Below are 18,392 nucleotides of genomic sequence, written 5' to 3' on the forward strand. Positions count from 1 at the left end.
GCTTTAGAGGGAAAAGGGAAGAGATTTTAGGGGGAAATGTAGCAATTAAAAGATTACTAGACAAATAAGTAAGCAGACAGACAAACAAACAAAAATAGACAAAAGAAATGCAATGAAACTTAAGAAAACATATGTAAATCAATAACTAAAGCCTTAAAGTAGGCAGAGAATTTTTAAGTTAATTAAAGCCTTAATATAGGCACCATATTATAGTAATAAACGAATAAAATTTATTTTTAAAGAGCAAAAACTAATTTTTTGTTGTAATAAGAACATTTTTAAAAAATTTAAACCCAAAGTTTTAAGAGAGGAAAGTTTAGTAAAGCCTTAAGATAGGCAAGGTTAGACATGGTAATTAAAGCCTGAAATTAGGCATTAAAAGTGTAATAATCAAATAAAATTTGCCACAACTGTTTGTTTGAAAAGTAAGAAACGTAAAATGTTATAAAATTAAATTATTTAGAAAAAAATTTATAAAAAATTTTGATTTGTATTTTTTAAAAAAAAGTGCTACCAGAAAGTATGCTTTAAAAAATATATCAAAAAAATGTTTTAAATAAACAACGTTAAGTTTAAAATTAACAGAAATTATGATTTGAGTTAAAAATAAAAACATAAAACAAACTTTGAATCAAAAATGGGCAACTCGTCCTCATCGCATGGCAGCAAAAGCAGTCGAAAATGTCGCAGTCTACCCAATTCACCAGATGTACGAAGGTAATGGAAACTTAAAAAAATATACATAAATTTAAAAAACTATTTTAAACATAAATAACACAAAGTATTATTTACAATTTAAGCAAATAAAATAAATTATTAAAAAAAAAAAACTATTTTCCCCCTTTTCTTCTCTCTTTCAAAAAACTCCCCTAGAAAAAATATTTAAATGTCAAGTTCATAAATTGTGAAAAAATCCCATTAGTGTCATGTTTAGGAATATTTTCACTTACACATATTATGCTGAGATGGCCTCATATTAGTGGTAAATTAACACTGACAATGAAACTAGAAAATCTATTCTCAGATAAAGTGAATTTTGTTGTTTTTTGAAAAAAATTTTCTTAATGAACTTTTTACATTTTTAAAGCGGCATTGTAATGCCTGATGAAATGCTGATAGATGTTCAACATGTGTGGACTTTTCCAGTTCCATACGTATGTAGTTTTAAAGAGGGAAAGTTAGTTGTTGGTTTTCTGGAAGGAAATCAAATTTAAAAGCAAATAAATTTGAGAAATACTCAAAAGAAAACTATTTGCTGGATGATTTTTTGGGCAAAACGCCAAAAATAAGAAAGTCGAAATTTGAATAAAAATACTTTAAAAACAAAAAATATCAATTTTATACTTAAATCTCAATTTTGAAAATAGTAGTAGAAATACTACTTTTTTAAAAATTGCAAAAAATGAAATTTAAAAGGTACAAATTGTTTATTTTAAGCTAATTACCAAATTTTAGCAAAAATTCCAGAATTTGAAAATAGTAGTAGCAATACTACTATTTAAAAAGGAACAAAAATTAAATTTTTTATATAAAACAAAAGAAATTTATATATTTCAAGGACTTCAAATACGAAAAATACCAAATTTTTCTTAAAATCACTATTTTGAAAATAGTATTAGAAATACTACTTTTTTAAAAACTCTTAAAATGTATAATTTTCATAGCTCAAATTGTTTATTTTAAGCTAATTTCAAAATTTTAGCAAAAATTTCAGAATTTGAAAATAGTAGTAGAAATACTACTATTTAAAAAAGAAAAAAAATTTAAATTTTTACCTAAAACAAATTAAATTTATATATTTCCCAAGATTATAAACACGAAAAATACAAAATTTGTCTAAAAATCATAATTTTGAAAATAGTAGTAGAAATACTACTTTTTCAAAAACCAAATAAAAGTAAAATTAAAAGGCTTAAATTATTTACAGAAATTAAATTAACATATTTTGACCAAAAATTTTTAATTTCTAAATAGTAGTAAAAATACTACTATTTTAAAAGTGACAAAAATTTAAATGTTTACATAAAACAAATTAAATGTATATATTTTCAAAGATTTAAACAAGAAAAATACACAAATTTTCTGAAAATCACAATTTTGAAACAGTAGTAAAAATACTACATTTGCATAAACTTGAAAAAATTTTTATTTTTAAAGCTTAAATTGTTTGTTTTAACCTAATTCACATATTTTAGCAAAATTTTCTTAATTTTTAAATAGTAGTAGAAATACTACTATTTCAAAATAAAGTGAAAAGTAACATTTTACTTCAAATTAATGAAATTTCTATAATTCTCAAAACTTTAAACACGAAAAATACAACATTTTTTCGAAAATCACAATTTAGAAAATAGTAGTAGAAATACTACTTTTTTAAAAACTAAAAAATAATAATTTTAAAACTCTCAAATTGTTTATTTAAACCTAATTACTAAATTTTAGCAAAAATTTCTTGATTTCTAAATAGTAGTAGAAGTACTACTATTTTAAAATAAACAAAAATTTAAATTTTGAGATAAACCTACTCAAATTTAAGTATTTTCACACACTTTAAACAAGAAAATTTTATTTTCTTCTTCAAATCTCAATTTTGAAAATAGTAGTAGAAATACTACTTTTTTAAAAACTTCAAAAAAGTTATATTTAAAAGGCTTAAATTGTTTATTGCAACCAAATTAACATATTTTAACAACAATTTCATTATTGTCATGATACTACTATTTTAAAATGTAGTAAAATGTAACTTTTTACATAAAAAAATGAAATTTATATGTTACGAAAGACATTAAACATGAAAGCACAAAATTTTTCTACAAATCTCATTTTAGAAAAAAGTAGTAGAAATACTACTTTTTTAAAGAACTTTAGAAATATCAAATTTATATTGCTCAAATATTTTAATATAATGTTAGCACTATTATTACTATTTTATATGCAATTTATTGATTGACATTTTTCTTAAATGAAAACGTCATTTGTCTCAATTATATTTATAACGTTTTTTTTTGTAACTTGACATTTGAAAACTGCTTAATTATCGTATCTAGATGTTTTAATCATGATTTGTTTTTTAGATTAGTTTTAAATAATAATTGAATTAATACAATTTTAAATGCTGGTACATGTTTTGATTTAGAAATTATTTTCCATAACGTGTGTTATGCATCTTTAATATTTTTTAAAATTATAACAAATTCTAAAACAACCCTCTCAATGCTTAGAAACTGAAGCAAATATTAACATCCACCACCAAAAAAAATGTATTAAATATTTGAAAAGATCAAAGTGTAGATTATTTTCTATGATTAAAGGTGGTAAAAATGTCTCTAAATTTCAAACAACTGTTTCAAATTTAAAGATAAAGAGATATTTGGGTAACCATAGAAAAGTCTACATAACTCATATATTGTGTATTTTAGAAATGTTATGCTTATTGTGTTTCCATTAATGAATTAATGCATGTGTATCTTGTAGGTTTGTTTAACACTGTTCGGTTTCAGGGGTAAATTTTAGAGTTTGACCGCAGATTTATTTGTGTGGTAATTGAATTTTCGTGAGTTTTCCCTAGTTTTTCAAACATATTATGATAGTTGTTTGTATAAGAGTAGTTTTTCTACTACTATTTTCAAAATTGAGATTTAAAGAAAAAAAAAATACTTTTTCATGTTTAACGTATTTGAAAATACTTTAATTTTAGTAGTTTTAACTAAAAAGTTACTTTTTACTACATTTTAAAATAGTAGTATTTCTACTACTATTTAGAAATTAAGAAATTTTTGCTTAAATAAGTTAACTAGGTTTAAATAAACAATTTGATCAATTAAAATTATAAATTTTTGAACTTTTTAAAAAAGTAGTATTTCTACTACTATTTTCAAAATATAGATTTGAAGAAAAAAATTATTATTTTCGTACTCAAAGTACTCAAATTTTTATAAATTTCCTTAATTTTAGTTAAAAACTTACTATTTACTACATTTTAAAATAGTAGTATTTCTACTACTACTTGGAAATCAAGAAATTTTTGCTGAAATAAGTTAACTATGTTTAAATAAATAATTTGAGCAATTAAAATTATTAATTTTTGAAGTTTTAAAAAGGTGGATTTCTACTACTATTTTCAAAACAGAGATTTAAAGAAAAACATTATTATTTTCGTACTCAAAGTACTGAGATTTGTATAAATTTCCTTAATTTTAGTTAAAAACTTACTATTTGCATAATTTTAAAATAGTAGTATTTCTACTACTATTTAAAAATTAAGAAATTTTTGCTCAAATATGTTAATTAAGTATAAGTTAAAAATTTGATCCATTAAAATTATAATTTTTTGGGGTTTTTAAAATAGTAGTATTTCTACTACTATTTTCATAATAGAGATTTGATGAAAAAATTCTTATTTTCGAACTCAAAGTACTGAGATTTGCATAAATTTCCTTAATTTGAATTAAAAACTAATTATTTACCACATTTTAAAATAGTAGTATTTCTACTACTATTTAGAAATCAAGAAATTTTTGCTAAAATTTGTTACTATGGCTTAAGTAAACAAGTTGAGCTATTAATATTATGAATTTTTGAAGTTTTTAGAAAAAGTAGTATTTCTACTACTATTTACAAAATTAAGATTTGAAGCAAAAATTTATTATTTTCGTGTTTAAATTTTTGAGATTTATAGAAATTTCATTAATTTGAAGTAAAAAGTTAATTTCTACTTAATTTTAAAATAGTAGTATTTCTACTACTATTTAGAAATCAAGAAATTTTTATCAAAATATGTTAATTAAGTTTAAATAAAAAATTTGAGCTATTAGAATTATAAATTTTTTACGTTTTTTAAAAAAGTAGTATATCTACTACTATTTACAAAATTCAGATTTGAAGCAAAAATTTAATATTTTCGTGCATAAAGTACTGAGATCTACATTAATTTGCTTAATTTTAGTGAAAAACTTACTATTTCCTACATTTTAAAATTGTAGTATTTCTACTACTTTTTTAAAATTTATTTTTTAGCCCCAAAAAACTTAAATTTATTCTTATGAAATATGATTACATAAAATTTAAGGCTAAAAATTATTTTCTAAAATAGAACTAATTCTACTACTTTTTTTAAAAAATCTAAAATGTGTATAAAATTTTTCTTTATGTGCCGTTTGTCTTGAAAAAATAAAATTTCTTTTATTTAGTAAAAAAAAAATTATCAATATTTATGAAAACATTAATCATTTATTTATTCAAAAAAGTACTTTTTTCCATTTTTATCTTTCTACTTTATTCTCTATTAACATGATGATTGCTTAGTAATTAATCTTGTCTTTTAGAATAACATCAGCGTTACATAGAAACCATAGCCTATACAATGTGTATTTAGAACAGTTTTTTTTTTTTGCTGTTGGTTTTGTTGTTTTTGTTCTTAAACTCTAATGAAAATGAAATGTAAAATAAATACCATTTAAATAAAAAAACAACATTCTAAACATAACATAGAGAAGAGTTGGAGAAAAAAGTACTTTTTTCTAAACTTGCTTTTATCAATTCTTAGACTGCTGCTGTTGTTGTTGTTCTAAGAGCATCATTATAAATATTCATGCTCTTTGCTGGGGGGAGAGTAGTGGGAGGTTATGGAGAAGATTTATAAATACTTCTGCAGTGTGTGTTAAGTTTATCTTTAGCTGAGTAAAGTTAGTTGTTGTTGTTGTTGACACACCAATACATTTATAGAAATGTATTTTTATGAGTCCTTTTTTCTAGCTTGTGAGAAAATAAAAACATATGAACACCTGTATGTTGTACACAGTAGCCAGTTTGAACGTGTGTAAGTGTTAGAGTTTGCTTTTTGTTTTGGAAAAAGTGTTGAAAGATTCTAATGGGTTGTTGGTTGTTGTTATTTTGAAGTGACTTTTTCTATAAATGTATATGAAGAGGATTTATGTATATTTTTAAAACATAGAGAAGACTCCTCTATCATTCTCTAATGTTTGTTTGTGGTCTTATATAATACTTGTTGTAAATGTAAACAAACATAAGTAGAAAATGTATGTTGTTGTTGTTTTTAAATAGGATACAAAACACTTATTGTTTGTTTCTAACGCATGCATAGAAAACTTACAAAAGTAAGTAGTAGTTCGCTTTAAAAAAACGACGAAGAGGTTTTATTCCGAATCCTTTTCAATGGAAAAAAAAACAGGAAACAAGGAAATGTTACAAATTAAAGCAAAAAATGCTCTATATGAACAAATACCCACATCAAGCAACACTTTTGAACAAAATCTAGAAATTTTTCCATTTTTAAAATAGTAGTATTTCTACTACTATTTAGGAATAATAGAAATTTTGTTAAATTAATGTAGTTTAGTTAAAACAAACCATTTGAACTATAAAAATTTTATATTTTTGGAGTATTTGAAAAAGTAGTATTTTTAATACTATTTTGAAAAAGTTTTTGGCCATTTTTTTAACATTCTTATAAAATATTACTTTTAAACTAAAACCTATCACTTTTTTCAACAAAATCTATAATTTTGTTCAATTTTAAAATAGTAGTATTTCTACTACTATTTGGAAATAACAAAATTTTTATTAAAATAACTAAATTTGCTTAAAATTAACAATTTGGGTTAATAAAATTTCAAATTTTTTGAGTTTTTAAAAAAGTAGTATATCTACTACTATTTTCAAAACTGAGATTTGAATAAAAAAAACAATGTGTTCGTGTTTAAAGTATCAGGAAACATTTAAATTGTATTTTTTTTAACAAAAAGTTAAATTTTTCTTCATTTTAAAATAGTAGTATTTCTACTACTATTCAAAAAGTATGAAATTTTTTCCTAATTATGGAAAATAGCTTAAAATAAACAATTTCAGCTAAAAAAATATTAATTTTTTGCAGTTTTTAAAAAAGTTTTATTTCTACTACCATTTTCAAAATTGAGATTTGCTTAAAAAATTTATGTTTTCGTGTTTAAGGTATTGAGAATCCCATAAATTGTATTATTTTTAGCCGGAAACTTAAATTTTTCTTAATTTTAAAAGAGTAGTATTTCTACTACCGTTTAGAAATTATGAAATTTTTGCTTAAATATGTAAATAAGCTTAAAATAAACAATTCTAGTTAAAAAAATTTTAAATTTTCAAAGTTTTCGAAAAAGTAGTATTTCTACTACTATTTTCAAAATTGATCTTTCAGTAAAAAAATTATTGTTTTCGTGTTTAAAATATCAGAAAACACTTAAATTGTATTCTTTTTTATCAAAAACTTAAATTTTTCTTCATTTTAAAATAGTAGTATTTCTGCTACTATTTAGAAATTATGATTTTTTTTCTTAAATATGTAAATTAGCTTAAAATAAACAATTCTAGTTAACAAAATTTTAAATTTTTGGAGTTTTTAAAAAAAGTAGTATTTCTACTACTATTTTCAAAATTGAGATTTTTGTATTTAAAGTATCAGGAAACACTTTAATTGTATTATTTTTTACCAAAAAGTTAAATTTTAAAAAAAGTAGTTTTTTTACTACTTTTAAAAATTATCTTTTTTATCGACATTTGAAAATTTTGCTTATTTTCATATAAATCCTTTAATTTTATAACTGATTTTGTAACTTATTTCATAAGTTTCTATTAAATTAACTTGCCATTGTTTAAACAACAACAAAAATTTCAACTTCATTTTATTTATGATAAGCTACTCCTACTAAGCAATCGTTTGGAAAAAAAAACTCTAGTAAACAATTTAATAAAGCTATTCTTTCCAACGTTTCACTTTTCATCATCTTCATTCTTTCTCTGCAACCTTTTCAAACAACTAAGTAACTTAGACTTCTTATAAATGTCTTGCAAAGACAAGCAGAGAGACAGACATACAAACATTCGAACAAAGATCGTGACTTTATGTCAAAACCTAGCAAATTATTTATTGTTGAAACGAAACAAATATTTCTTTACAACCATTGTCTAAAGATGTCATACTCAAAGTTTACAATTTAGTTCACATTTTCACAATATTCTTGCGAAATAAAAAAACTATCAAACAATACTTTTGTTTATGGCTGCTGCTGCTGTTGTTGTTTTCCTTTCTATTCAAAAAGGATATTTTTTCTTATATGTTTTTTCTAAATGTTTATAAATTTCTTTAACTTCCATTACTTTTTGCTCCGTGCAAAACGTGTCGCATTACAAATTTAAATATTCACAATTTGAGTTGTTTGTTTATATGTATTTTATTCTTTGTAAATATTGAAAATGTGCAGAAAATATGAAATAAACAACATGTCTGTGACATGATAAATAAAAAAAAATAACAACTACATCTGGAGGGAATATTAAACGGGACACTGAAGTTGAAAACAGTGAAAACTTGGGAACACAGACTTAAAGAAAAGGACTTTCATTTGTCATTGAGAAGAAGCTAAAAAACAAATGTTTTATTAAAAGTTCTTAAAGAAAGCTTTCTATAATAGTATTCTTTAAAAAGCTTTATTTTGAACTTATTTCTCCCACTAAAAAGATTTTTTAAAAGATTTATGAAAAGCTTTCTTCAAAACTTTTATACAAAGCTTTCTTCAAAGCATTCATAAAAGCTTTTATATGAAGCTTTCTTCAAAGCTTTTATATAAAACTTTTATATACAACTTTATTCAAAGCTTTTATACAAAACTTTCTTAAAAGCTTTTATATAAAGGTTTCTTTAAAGCTTTTATATATAGCTGTATTTAAAACTTTTATGTAAGGCTTCCTTAAAAGCTTTTATATAAAGCTTTCTCTAATGCTTTTATATAAAGGTTTCTTTAAAGCTTTTATATAAAGCTTTCTATAAAGCTTTTATATAAAGCTTTCTATAAAGCTTTTATATAAAGCTTTCTTTAAAGTTTTTATATAAAGCTTTCTTCAAAGCTTTTATACAAAGCTTTATTTAATGCTTTAATACAAAGTTTTCTCAAAAGAATTTATACAGAATTTTCTTTAAAACTTTTACACTATTTTCTTTAAAGCTTTTATACAAAACTTTCTTTAAAACTTTTATATAAAGCTTTCTTAAAAGCTTTTATACAAGCTTTCCTTTCCTTCCTTTTTTAAGCTTTTGAAATAGGTTTTTAAAAGGAGCATTATTTAAAGCTTTAAAAATTATCTTTATTTATAGCTTTTACAAGGAGCTTTATTCAAAGCTTTTAAAAGATGTTTTATTTAACGCTTTTAAAAAGGAGCTTTATTTAAAGCTTTTGAAACTAACTTTTAAGCTTTTAAAAGGTGCTTCCAATTAATGACTTTTGCAAAGCTCTTTTAAATAGCTTTTTAAAAGCTCTTCTAAAACATCTCCAAAAAAAGCTTTCTTAATGAACTTTCTAAGAAGCTCTTCTAAAGAGCTTTCTAAAAAGATCTTCTAAAGAGTTTTCTATAAAGCTCATAGAAAGAGCTTTCGATAACACTATATTAAAAAGCTTTCTGTAAACCTCTTTATAGAACTTTCTATAGATATTAATCAAAAAGCTCTACTTAAAAATTTCGTTTGAAATTCATCTCTTGCTGCCACTGTTGTTGATAACCAAAACTTTTTATGCAAAATTTAATATGTAGAAAACTTCTTTTTTTTGTGCTAAATGATGATGTTTGCTGTTGTTGCCCATAACTTGTATAGGTAACAAAAACAACTTACAATAACATGTAAATTATGTATGGAATATCAAACGAAAAACTTCTTAAAACATTATAAATATTTTATATGGAAAATAAAGTCTCAAAGATTTTTGCACAAAGAAAAATTTGCAAAAATAAAAACTTGTTTCCATAAGAAACCTCTTTATAAAAGCATTATTTATGTTGCTATATAGAAGAAAAAAAAAAGCTTTACATATTTAAAGTATAAATAATCATTTATTCAACACCTACTAGAAAATTTCAGCTAGAGGATAAGTCTATACCAAACACAAAAAATGTGAAACAATGAAAGATCATCCTGGCGTCTTGGGTTTAAAAAGCGTGACTAAGCTTTTTTTCGCAAGTCATGTTGGTGTTTGTTTCTCTTTTTTTAATGGCAGTGAATGTTTATATTAAATTGACAGTTATGGAGCAACTTTTAAGTTATGCTGATTTTAACATATAAAATTTATTAGGTTAATCATAAGTCAAGTAAGTGATCATGATGATCGAGGTTAATCGAAGATAAGTTTAAAGTAATTTCTTTTCTTTTTTTGAGTAAAAAGGTGATTAGGAAGAGTGAGTGTAGGTGAGAGGAGAAACTTTTTAATGATTAGACCAAATTTTACAAAATTAAGGCAATTTAATAACTAATATAGTTTTTTGATGTCAATATTGATTTTCTTTCGGAAAATATAAAAATTTTCAAAATTACCTCATTTTGAGAAATTTCCCTTTGTAGGGAAATTTTTTATTATTGAGGTAATTTTAGTAAAAATGATAAGAAATTTCTTCTGACGCCTCCAAAAACTGACTGCAACTGGTTTGTTCAAATTAGTACCCTTTTGGGTAAAAATTTTCCCATGTGAAACCTCAAGAAACAAATTTCTTGAAAAATTTAAATTTTTCTGTAAAATTTTTACAAAAAATGGGGAAATTTTGTAAATAGTATTATTTTTGTTTGTAGTTTTTTGTTTTCTTTACGAAAATTCAAAAATTTTCAAAATTACCTCATTCTGAGAAATTTCCCTTTTTAGGGAAATTTTTAAATATTGAGTTAATTTGAGTAAAAATGAAAGTTAATTTATCTTTGAGACTTTTGAAAGCAATTCCAAGTAGTTTGTTCACATTTAGTACCTTTTTGGGTACAAAATTTTTCATATGAAAGGTTTTAATTAAATTTTCTATGAAAATTTTTAATTTTTTATGAAAAATTTAAAGAAAAATGGGATAATTTAATAAATAATATTAGTTTTTATTACAAATCATTATTTTCTTTGCAAAAATATAAAAATTTTCCAAATTACCCCATTTTGAGAAATTTACCTTTTTAGGTATATTTTTAATTTTTGGGGTAATTTAAAGGAAAATGAAGGGAAATTTTATTTTAAGACTATTGAAAGCAATTACATATATTTTGATTATCTTATGTTGTTGTTTTGGGTAAAAAATTTAAAATTTTAAAGAAAATTTTTTAAAATTAAGTTTTTTTCGCCTTTAATTTAATATTTTTCTTATAATATGTTAGATATGATGAAATTGCTTAAATTAATAGTTCTTTCGATAGACATATTTATTTGCTTTCAGAAAATATAAAAATTTCTTAAATTACCCCCTTTTGAGAAATTTCCCTTTTTAGGAAAATTTTTAAATTTTGGGGTAATTTTGCTGAAATTGGTGTCAAATTAAAGCTATAGCTTTAATTAAGAAAATAAAATATAAAATTGAAATATTTTTTCATTATTTAGACAATTTTCATAAGAAAATTTAAAATTTTTTTAAATTTTGCAAAATTTTTATAAAAAAATTCTAAAAATTTTTCTTTTTATAGAGAAATTTTTATAATAAAAAGCAATTTCTTTATAATTTAACGTGTGTTATAGAAAACTAAAAAAATTTTATAAATTACTTTATTTTGAGAAATTTCCCTTTTTAGGGAAATTTTTCAAATTAAAAGGCAATTTTGCGAAAAATGTGTCAAACTAAGCTAGTTTCATTAGTAATTATTTCTGGTGGGTTTGCTTGTCAAAAATTGTTCTTTTTTAATTAAAATTTCTGTTCTTTAGTCAAGCTATAAATTGCTCAAACTAATGCAATTAAAAATTTCCCTTAAAATATAGTATTACTTATGTCTCAGCTGCTTTTGCAGCTACTAATTGTTTGTGCTTTACAGCAATTCTATCTTTACAACAAAAGCTAAATAAGTAAATAAAAATGAAATTTCATTAAAAAATATTGAAAATTCAATCATCTACTTGATGTTGTGCTGAAAAATGTTTTAAATTACCAAACAAATTTCTCAACGACAATTGTAACAACAATTTGGCGCTGTATTTAATTTCCCTTTCCAGTATTGACATTTAAGGAGACGACATATACAGATGCAAACAAGATAAATAAATATCCTTGAGAAATATAAGTAACAGTTGTTGCATGTCTTTGCTCTCTCTTACTTGCAGGCGAAACTTTCTTTTATTTCCTTTTTTTACTTTTATTATGACTTTTTGTAACTTTTTTCTTATACAAAAAAAAAGTAATTTTGAAATAAATATACATTTGGAGCAGAAAAAAAAAAAAGAAATCGCAGACAAAACATTTGAAATCTTATACTTTTGTTTTGTTAAGGATTTAATTTTCTTTAACTTGTTTTCATTCGTTGTCTTGTCTGACAAGGCAGCAAATAACAAGAAAATTAAGATATAACTATAACAAACACAGGATGCGGAAAGGGAAGGGAAACAGGAATAGGGAAGACATTTCGTTTTTTTATTTCTTTTAAATTGCGTTTTTCAGTATGTAATAAGTAATTAAAAGGTACAGGGGGTATGATTTTATTTGTAGATAATTAAAAAGTTTGTATTTTTTTACGTTTTTTCTTGGTGTATATTTTTTTATCTTAAGCAGTTAGAAAAGTTATTAAACAAATTGTAAAGTAAAAAATATAAATTAAGAAAACTTTTGTTATAAAACAAAAATAAATAATAATTAAAAAGTGCAAAAAAATCGTAAAAAGTTTATCGAGTGTAAATTTTTGTAAAATCTAAAATTTCATTATATGAGAAAAGTTTTTCAAGTTTTAATTGCTATTTTATTATAATTTGTTATATATTTCATAAATTTATAAAAATTTTGTAATATACCTCAATTTTAAAAATTTCCCATTTTAGAGAAATTTTCTAATGTCAAAGTAATTTGGAAAAAAAATATGTCAAAGTATAGATATTGCCTTCATAAATAGTTAGTAAAAAATTTTTTTAATTTTTTTATAAGTTTTAAACAATTTTTTTAATTTAAATTAAATTTTTTTTTTAAATAACAAAATTTTTTCTAAAAATCTTTAAAAATCCTATATATAGATGAAATTTTTTGATCTAAAGCGCTTTTTGGTTATATTTCTTTACATTCTATTTAAATATATAAAAATTTTCCAAATTACCCCATTTTGAGAAATTTCCCTTTTTAGGGAAATTTACAAATTTCAACATAATTTGGAAAAAATTAAGCCAAAGTATAGATATTGCCTTCATAAATAGTTAGTAAAACAAAATTTTTAATTTTTTTTATAAGTCTTAAACAATTTTTTTTAATTAAAATAAATTTTTTTTAAAAAATAACAAAATTTTTTCTAAAAATTTTTAAAAGTCCTATATATAGATCAAATTTTTTGATCTAAAGTGCTTTTTGGTTATATTTCTTTACATTCTATTTAAATCTATAAAAATTTTTCAAATTACCCCATTTTGAGAAATTTCCCTTTTTGGGAAATTTTTTAAATTTAAGGTAATTTTAAAAAAATTATGTTAAAATGTGGCTATTGCCTTAACAAACTTATTTCAAAAGAAATTGTTAAGTTTTTATAAGTTTTAAACAATTATTTTAAATTAAATCAAAATTTTTTTAAAAATATTACAAAATTTTTTAGAAAAATCTTTAAAAATTTTATATATGGATAAAATTTCTTTATCTAAAGTGCTTTTTGGTTATAATTCCATATATTCTTTTTAAATCTATAAACATTTTCCAAATTACCCTATTTTGAGAAATTTCCCTTTTTGGGAAATTTGTTAAATTAGAGGAAATTTTAAAAAAATTATTTTAAAATGTGGCTATTGCCTTAACAAACATATTTCAAAAGAAATTGTTAAGTTTTTATAAGTTTTAAACAATTATTTTAAATTAAGTAAAATTTTTTTTAAAAATATTACAAAATTTTTTAGAAAAATCTTTAAAAATTTTATATGCGGATAAAATTTCTTGATCTAAAGTATTTTTTGGTTATAATTCCATATATTCTTTTTAAATCTATAAACATTTTCCAAATTACCCCACTTTGAAAAATTTCCCTTTTTGAAAAATTTTTTAAAATATAAGAAATTTTGAAAAAAATTATGTCAAAATGTAGTTATTGCCTTAACAAACAAGCTTCAAAAGAAAATTATTACATTTTTAAAAGTTTTAATGAAATTTTTTTTAATAAATTAAAATTTTTTACAAAAAATTTAAAATTTTTTTGAAAAATTCTTAAAAATCCTCATTAAAAGGAAATTTTTCGATTAAAAGTACTTTTTGCTCATAATTTGCTATATTCTATGTAGTTTTATAAAAATTTTCAAAAATAACCCATTTTAAAAAATTTCCCTTTTTGGGAAATTTTTAAAATTTAAAAAAATATATATGTTAAAATGTTGCTCTTGATACAATAACAAGAATTTAACATTAAATTAAAATGTTTGTACTTCTTTTAAAGGATTTTTTTTTTATTAATTTAAAAAAATTTGTGAAAAATTACAAATTTTTTTAAAAATCCTTGCAAATTCTACTCATAAAGGAAATTTTTTGTAAAGAAGTATTTATTAGTTTAGTTACTTAATAAACTATGTAAAATTTCTAGGTAATTTAACAAAATTTTAGCTAAAATAAAGTTTTAAAACACATTAACCAAAAAAACGCTCTCAAAATAATATTTGTAATATTTTTTAATTAATTTAAAAAATTGTTTTAGTTATTTATTTAGCACATTAAACAAAAACAAACAGTGTGTTTTGTTGACAACAAAGTTTTGTGATCACGTTCTAGAAAAAGTCATTAACCTTTTTGTTGCTGCTGTTATTAGTATTTGTATTGCTATTATTGTTTTTTTTTTATTCTTTGCTGTTTTATGAGCTCCCCCTCCTGCCAAAGAAAACATTTCTATACAAACGCAACTTTTATTTTATACTTCTAAAACTTGTTGCAAAAATAAAACAAAAGTTACACATTTCCGTGCTTTTGGCTTAAATTACTTTAGCCATAATGTCTCTTTATATTTCGCTATTTTTCTGCACTTCCATAAAAAAAGGGAATATTACACAAAACAAAAAAACATCTGTACATTTAAATAAATATGTACAAAAAACTTAGAATTGTAGGAAAAAAATCTTTATCAAAGGTAACACAGCTTAAACAAAAGAAGTTGCTTTGCTAGAGCTGGCTGGCTTAAGACAAAGTTAAGAAGTCCACACAACTAAATCATTTCATCTCTCCACACCTTTATGACACTTGAGTTGTTGTTTAAATAAAGAATTTCTGAAACACTTTTGCATCTCTCACACACTCCAGCTTAGTAGACGACGACAGCTACTGTGTGCAACTCTAGTTGCAGCAGCAATAGCAGTCAGGCTTTACAAGTCAACGCAACCCGACTTTGTAAAGGAATTGTAGAATAACTACAGACGGGGTTAGACAGTTGCATGCCACACACATTGGTTTGGTTTATTTGCCTTTAACTTAAAGTCTAATTTCTAGCTACTACCATTTTTGGTTAGCACTTTTTCTACTCTTTGCACAACATCCTGGCTGCCTAAAGGGAGTTGAAAAGTAGGAGTCATGGTTGTTGTGGAGTTTTATTTAGTTGACTTCTTGTTTATTGTTGTCATCATTGTAAATATTTCTTCTGTGTGCGTGTCAAAATGTGTAAACAGTTGTCTGTCCGTTTTGTCTGATGGCAACTTCACTAAGAGAGTTTCTGTATGACTATTTGTCAAGGTAACAAATATGTTGAAAAATAAAAATGTAACGCACTTTTTTTAAAGTCATGAATTTTAATTAAAAACAGCAGCGAAGCACTTCATCTTCATATTAACAAAGCCAACAAATACAAAACCACATTTTCAAGATTAATAAATAACAAAATGTAGACGACATGACAAAGTAAATACAAGATGAAACAATTTGAAATTGAAAAACAATTGAAAAAATATTTTAAAGAAAACTTTGATGGGAAACACAGAATCCAGAAGAGAATCAACAGACAGAACTAGACCAGAACGAGTAGAACAGAACTAGAACAGAACTAGAACAGAACTAGAACAGAACTAGAACAACTAAACAGAACTAGACAGAACTAGAACTAAACAAATAGAACTAGAACTGACAGAACTAGAACAGAACTAAACAGACTAGAACAACTAGAACTAGAAAGAACTAAACAGAACTAGAACAGAACTAGAACAAACTAGAACAGAACTAGAACAACTAGAACAGAACTAGAACAGACTAGACAACTAAACAGACTCGAACGCGAGAACAGAACTACTGAACAGAACTAACGCTAGAACAGAACTAGAACACTAACAGACTAAACAGACAGCACACAGAACAGACAGAACAACCAGACTAGAACAGAACTAGAACAGAACTAGAACAGAACTAGAACAGAACTAGAACAGAACTAAAACAGAACTAGAACAGAACTTGAACAAACTAGAACAGAACTAGAACACTAGAACAGAACTAGACAGAACTAGAACAGAACTAGAACAGAACTAGAACAGAACTAGAACTAGAACAGAACTAGGAACTAGAACAGAACTAGAACAGAACTAGAACTAGAACAGAACTAGAACAGAACTAGAACTAGAACAGATCTAGAACAGAACTAGAACAGAACTAGAACAGAACTAGAACAGAACTAGAACAGAACTAGAACAGAACTAGAACAGAACTAGAACATAACTAGAACAGAACTAGAACAGAACTAGAACAGAACTAGAACAGAACTAGAACAGAACTAGAACAGAACTAGAACAGAACTAGAACAGAACTAGAACAGAACTAGAACAGAACTAGAACAGAACTAGAACAGAACTAGAACAGAACTAGAACAGAACTAGAACAGAACTAGAACAGAACTAGAACAGAACTAGAACAGAACTAGAACAGAACTAGAACAGAACTAGAACAGAACTAGAACAGAACTAGAACAGAACTAGAACAGAACTAGAACAGAACTAGAACAGAACTAGAACAGAACTAGAACAGAACTAGAACAGAACTAGAACAGAACTAGAACAGAACTAGAACAGAACTAGAACAGAACTAGAACAAACTAGAACAGAACTAGAACAGAACAGAACTAGAACAGAATTAGAACAGAACTAGAAACGAACTAGAACTGGAACAGAACAAGAACAGAACTAGAACAGAACTGGAACAGATCTGGAACAGAACTAGAACAGAACTAGAACAGAACTAGAACAGAACTAGAACAGAACTAGAACAGAACTAGAACAGAACTAGAACAGAACTAGAACAGAACTAGAACACTAGAACAGAACTAGAACAGAACTAGAACAGAACTAGAACAGAACTAGAATAGAACTAGAACAGAACTAGAACAGAACTAGAACAGAACTAAAACAGAACTAGAACACTAGAACAGAACTAGAACAGAACTAGAACAGAACTAGAACAGAACTAGAACAGAACTAGAACAGAACTAGAACAAACTAGAATGGAACTAGAACAGAACTAGAACAGAACTAGAACAGAACTAGAACAAACAGAACAGAACAAACAGAACAGAACTAGAACAGAACTAGAACAGAACTAGAACAGAACTAGAACAGAACTAGAACAGAACTAGAACAGAACTAGAACAGAACTAGAACAGAACTAGAACAGAACTAGAACAGAACTAGAACAGAACTAGAACAGAACTAGAACAGAACTAGAACAGAACTAGAACAGAACTAGAACAGAACTAGAACAGAACTAGAACAGAACTAGAACAGAACTAGAACAGAACTAGAACAGAACTAGAACAGAACTAGAACAGAACTAGAACAGAACTAGAACAGAACTAGAACAGAACTAAACAGAACAGAACTAGAACAGAACTAGAACAGAACTAGAACAGAACTAGAACAGAACTAGAACAGAACTAGAACAGAACTAGAACAGAACTAGAACAGAACTAGAACAGAACTAGAACAGAACTAGAACAGAACTAGAACAGAACTAGAACAGAACTAGAACAGAACAAGAACAGAGCTAGAACAGAACTGGAACACAACTAGAACTGAACTAGAACTAGAACAGAACTAGAACAGAACTAGAACAGAACTAGAACAGAACTAGAACAGAACTAGAACAGAACTAGAACAGAACTAGAACAGAACTAGAACAGAACTAGAACAGAACTAGAACAGAACTAGAACAGAACTAGAACAAACTAGAACAGAACTAGAACAGAACTAGAACAGAACAAGAACAGAGCTAGAACAGAACTAGAAAGAACTAGAACAGAACTAGAACAGAACTAGAACAGAACTAGAACACAACTAGAACACAACTAGAACAGAACTAGAACAGAACTAGAACAGAACTAGAACACAACTAGAACTGAACTAGAACACAACTAGAACAGAACTAGAACAGAACTAGAACAGAACTAGAACAGAACAAGAACAGAACTAGAACAGAACTAGAACAGAACT

The 18,392-nt window shown here is 24.4% G+C and overlaps 1 protein-coding gene across 1 annotated transcript in view; it reads left to right on the forward strand.

The window, feature by feature from the left end:
- The window catches only part of LOC119600958 (protein sickie-like), a 191,936-nt gene that overhangs the window by 19,599 nt on the left and 153,945 nt on the right, over positions 1-18,392 (forward strand). Inside the window, 1 exon segment of the mRNA XM_037951562.1 lies at positions 509-717. Coding sequence (XP_037807490.1) covers positions 638-717 — 80 coding nt within the window. The 5' untranslated portion in view covers positions 509-637.

This window comes from Lucilia sericata, unplaced genomic scaffold, assembly GCF_015586225.1.
Source record: "Lucilia sericata isolate MDLA Ls3-8-SP2 unplaced genomic scaffold, ASM1558622v1 Contig000130F_arrow, whole genome shotgun sequence".
NCBI lineage: Eukaryota > Metazoa > Arthropoda > Insecta > Diptera > Calliphoridae > Lucilia > Lucilia sericata.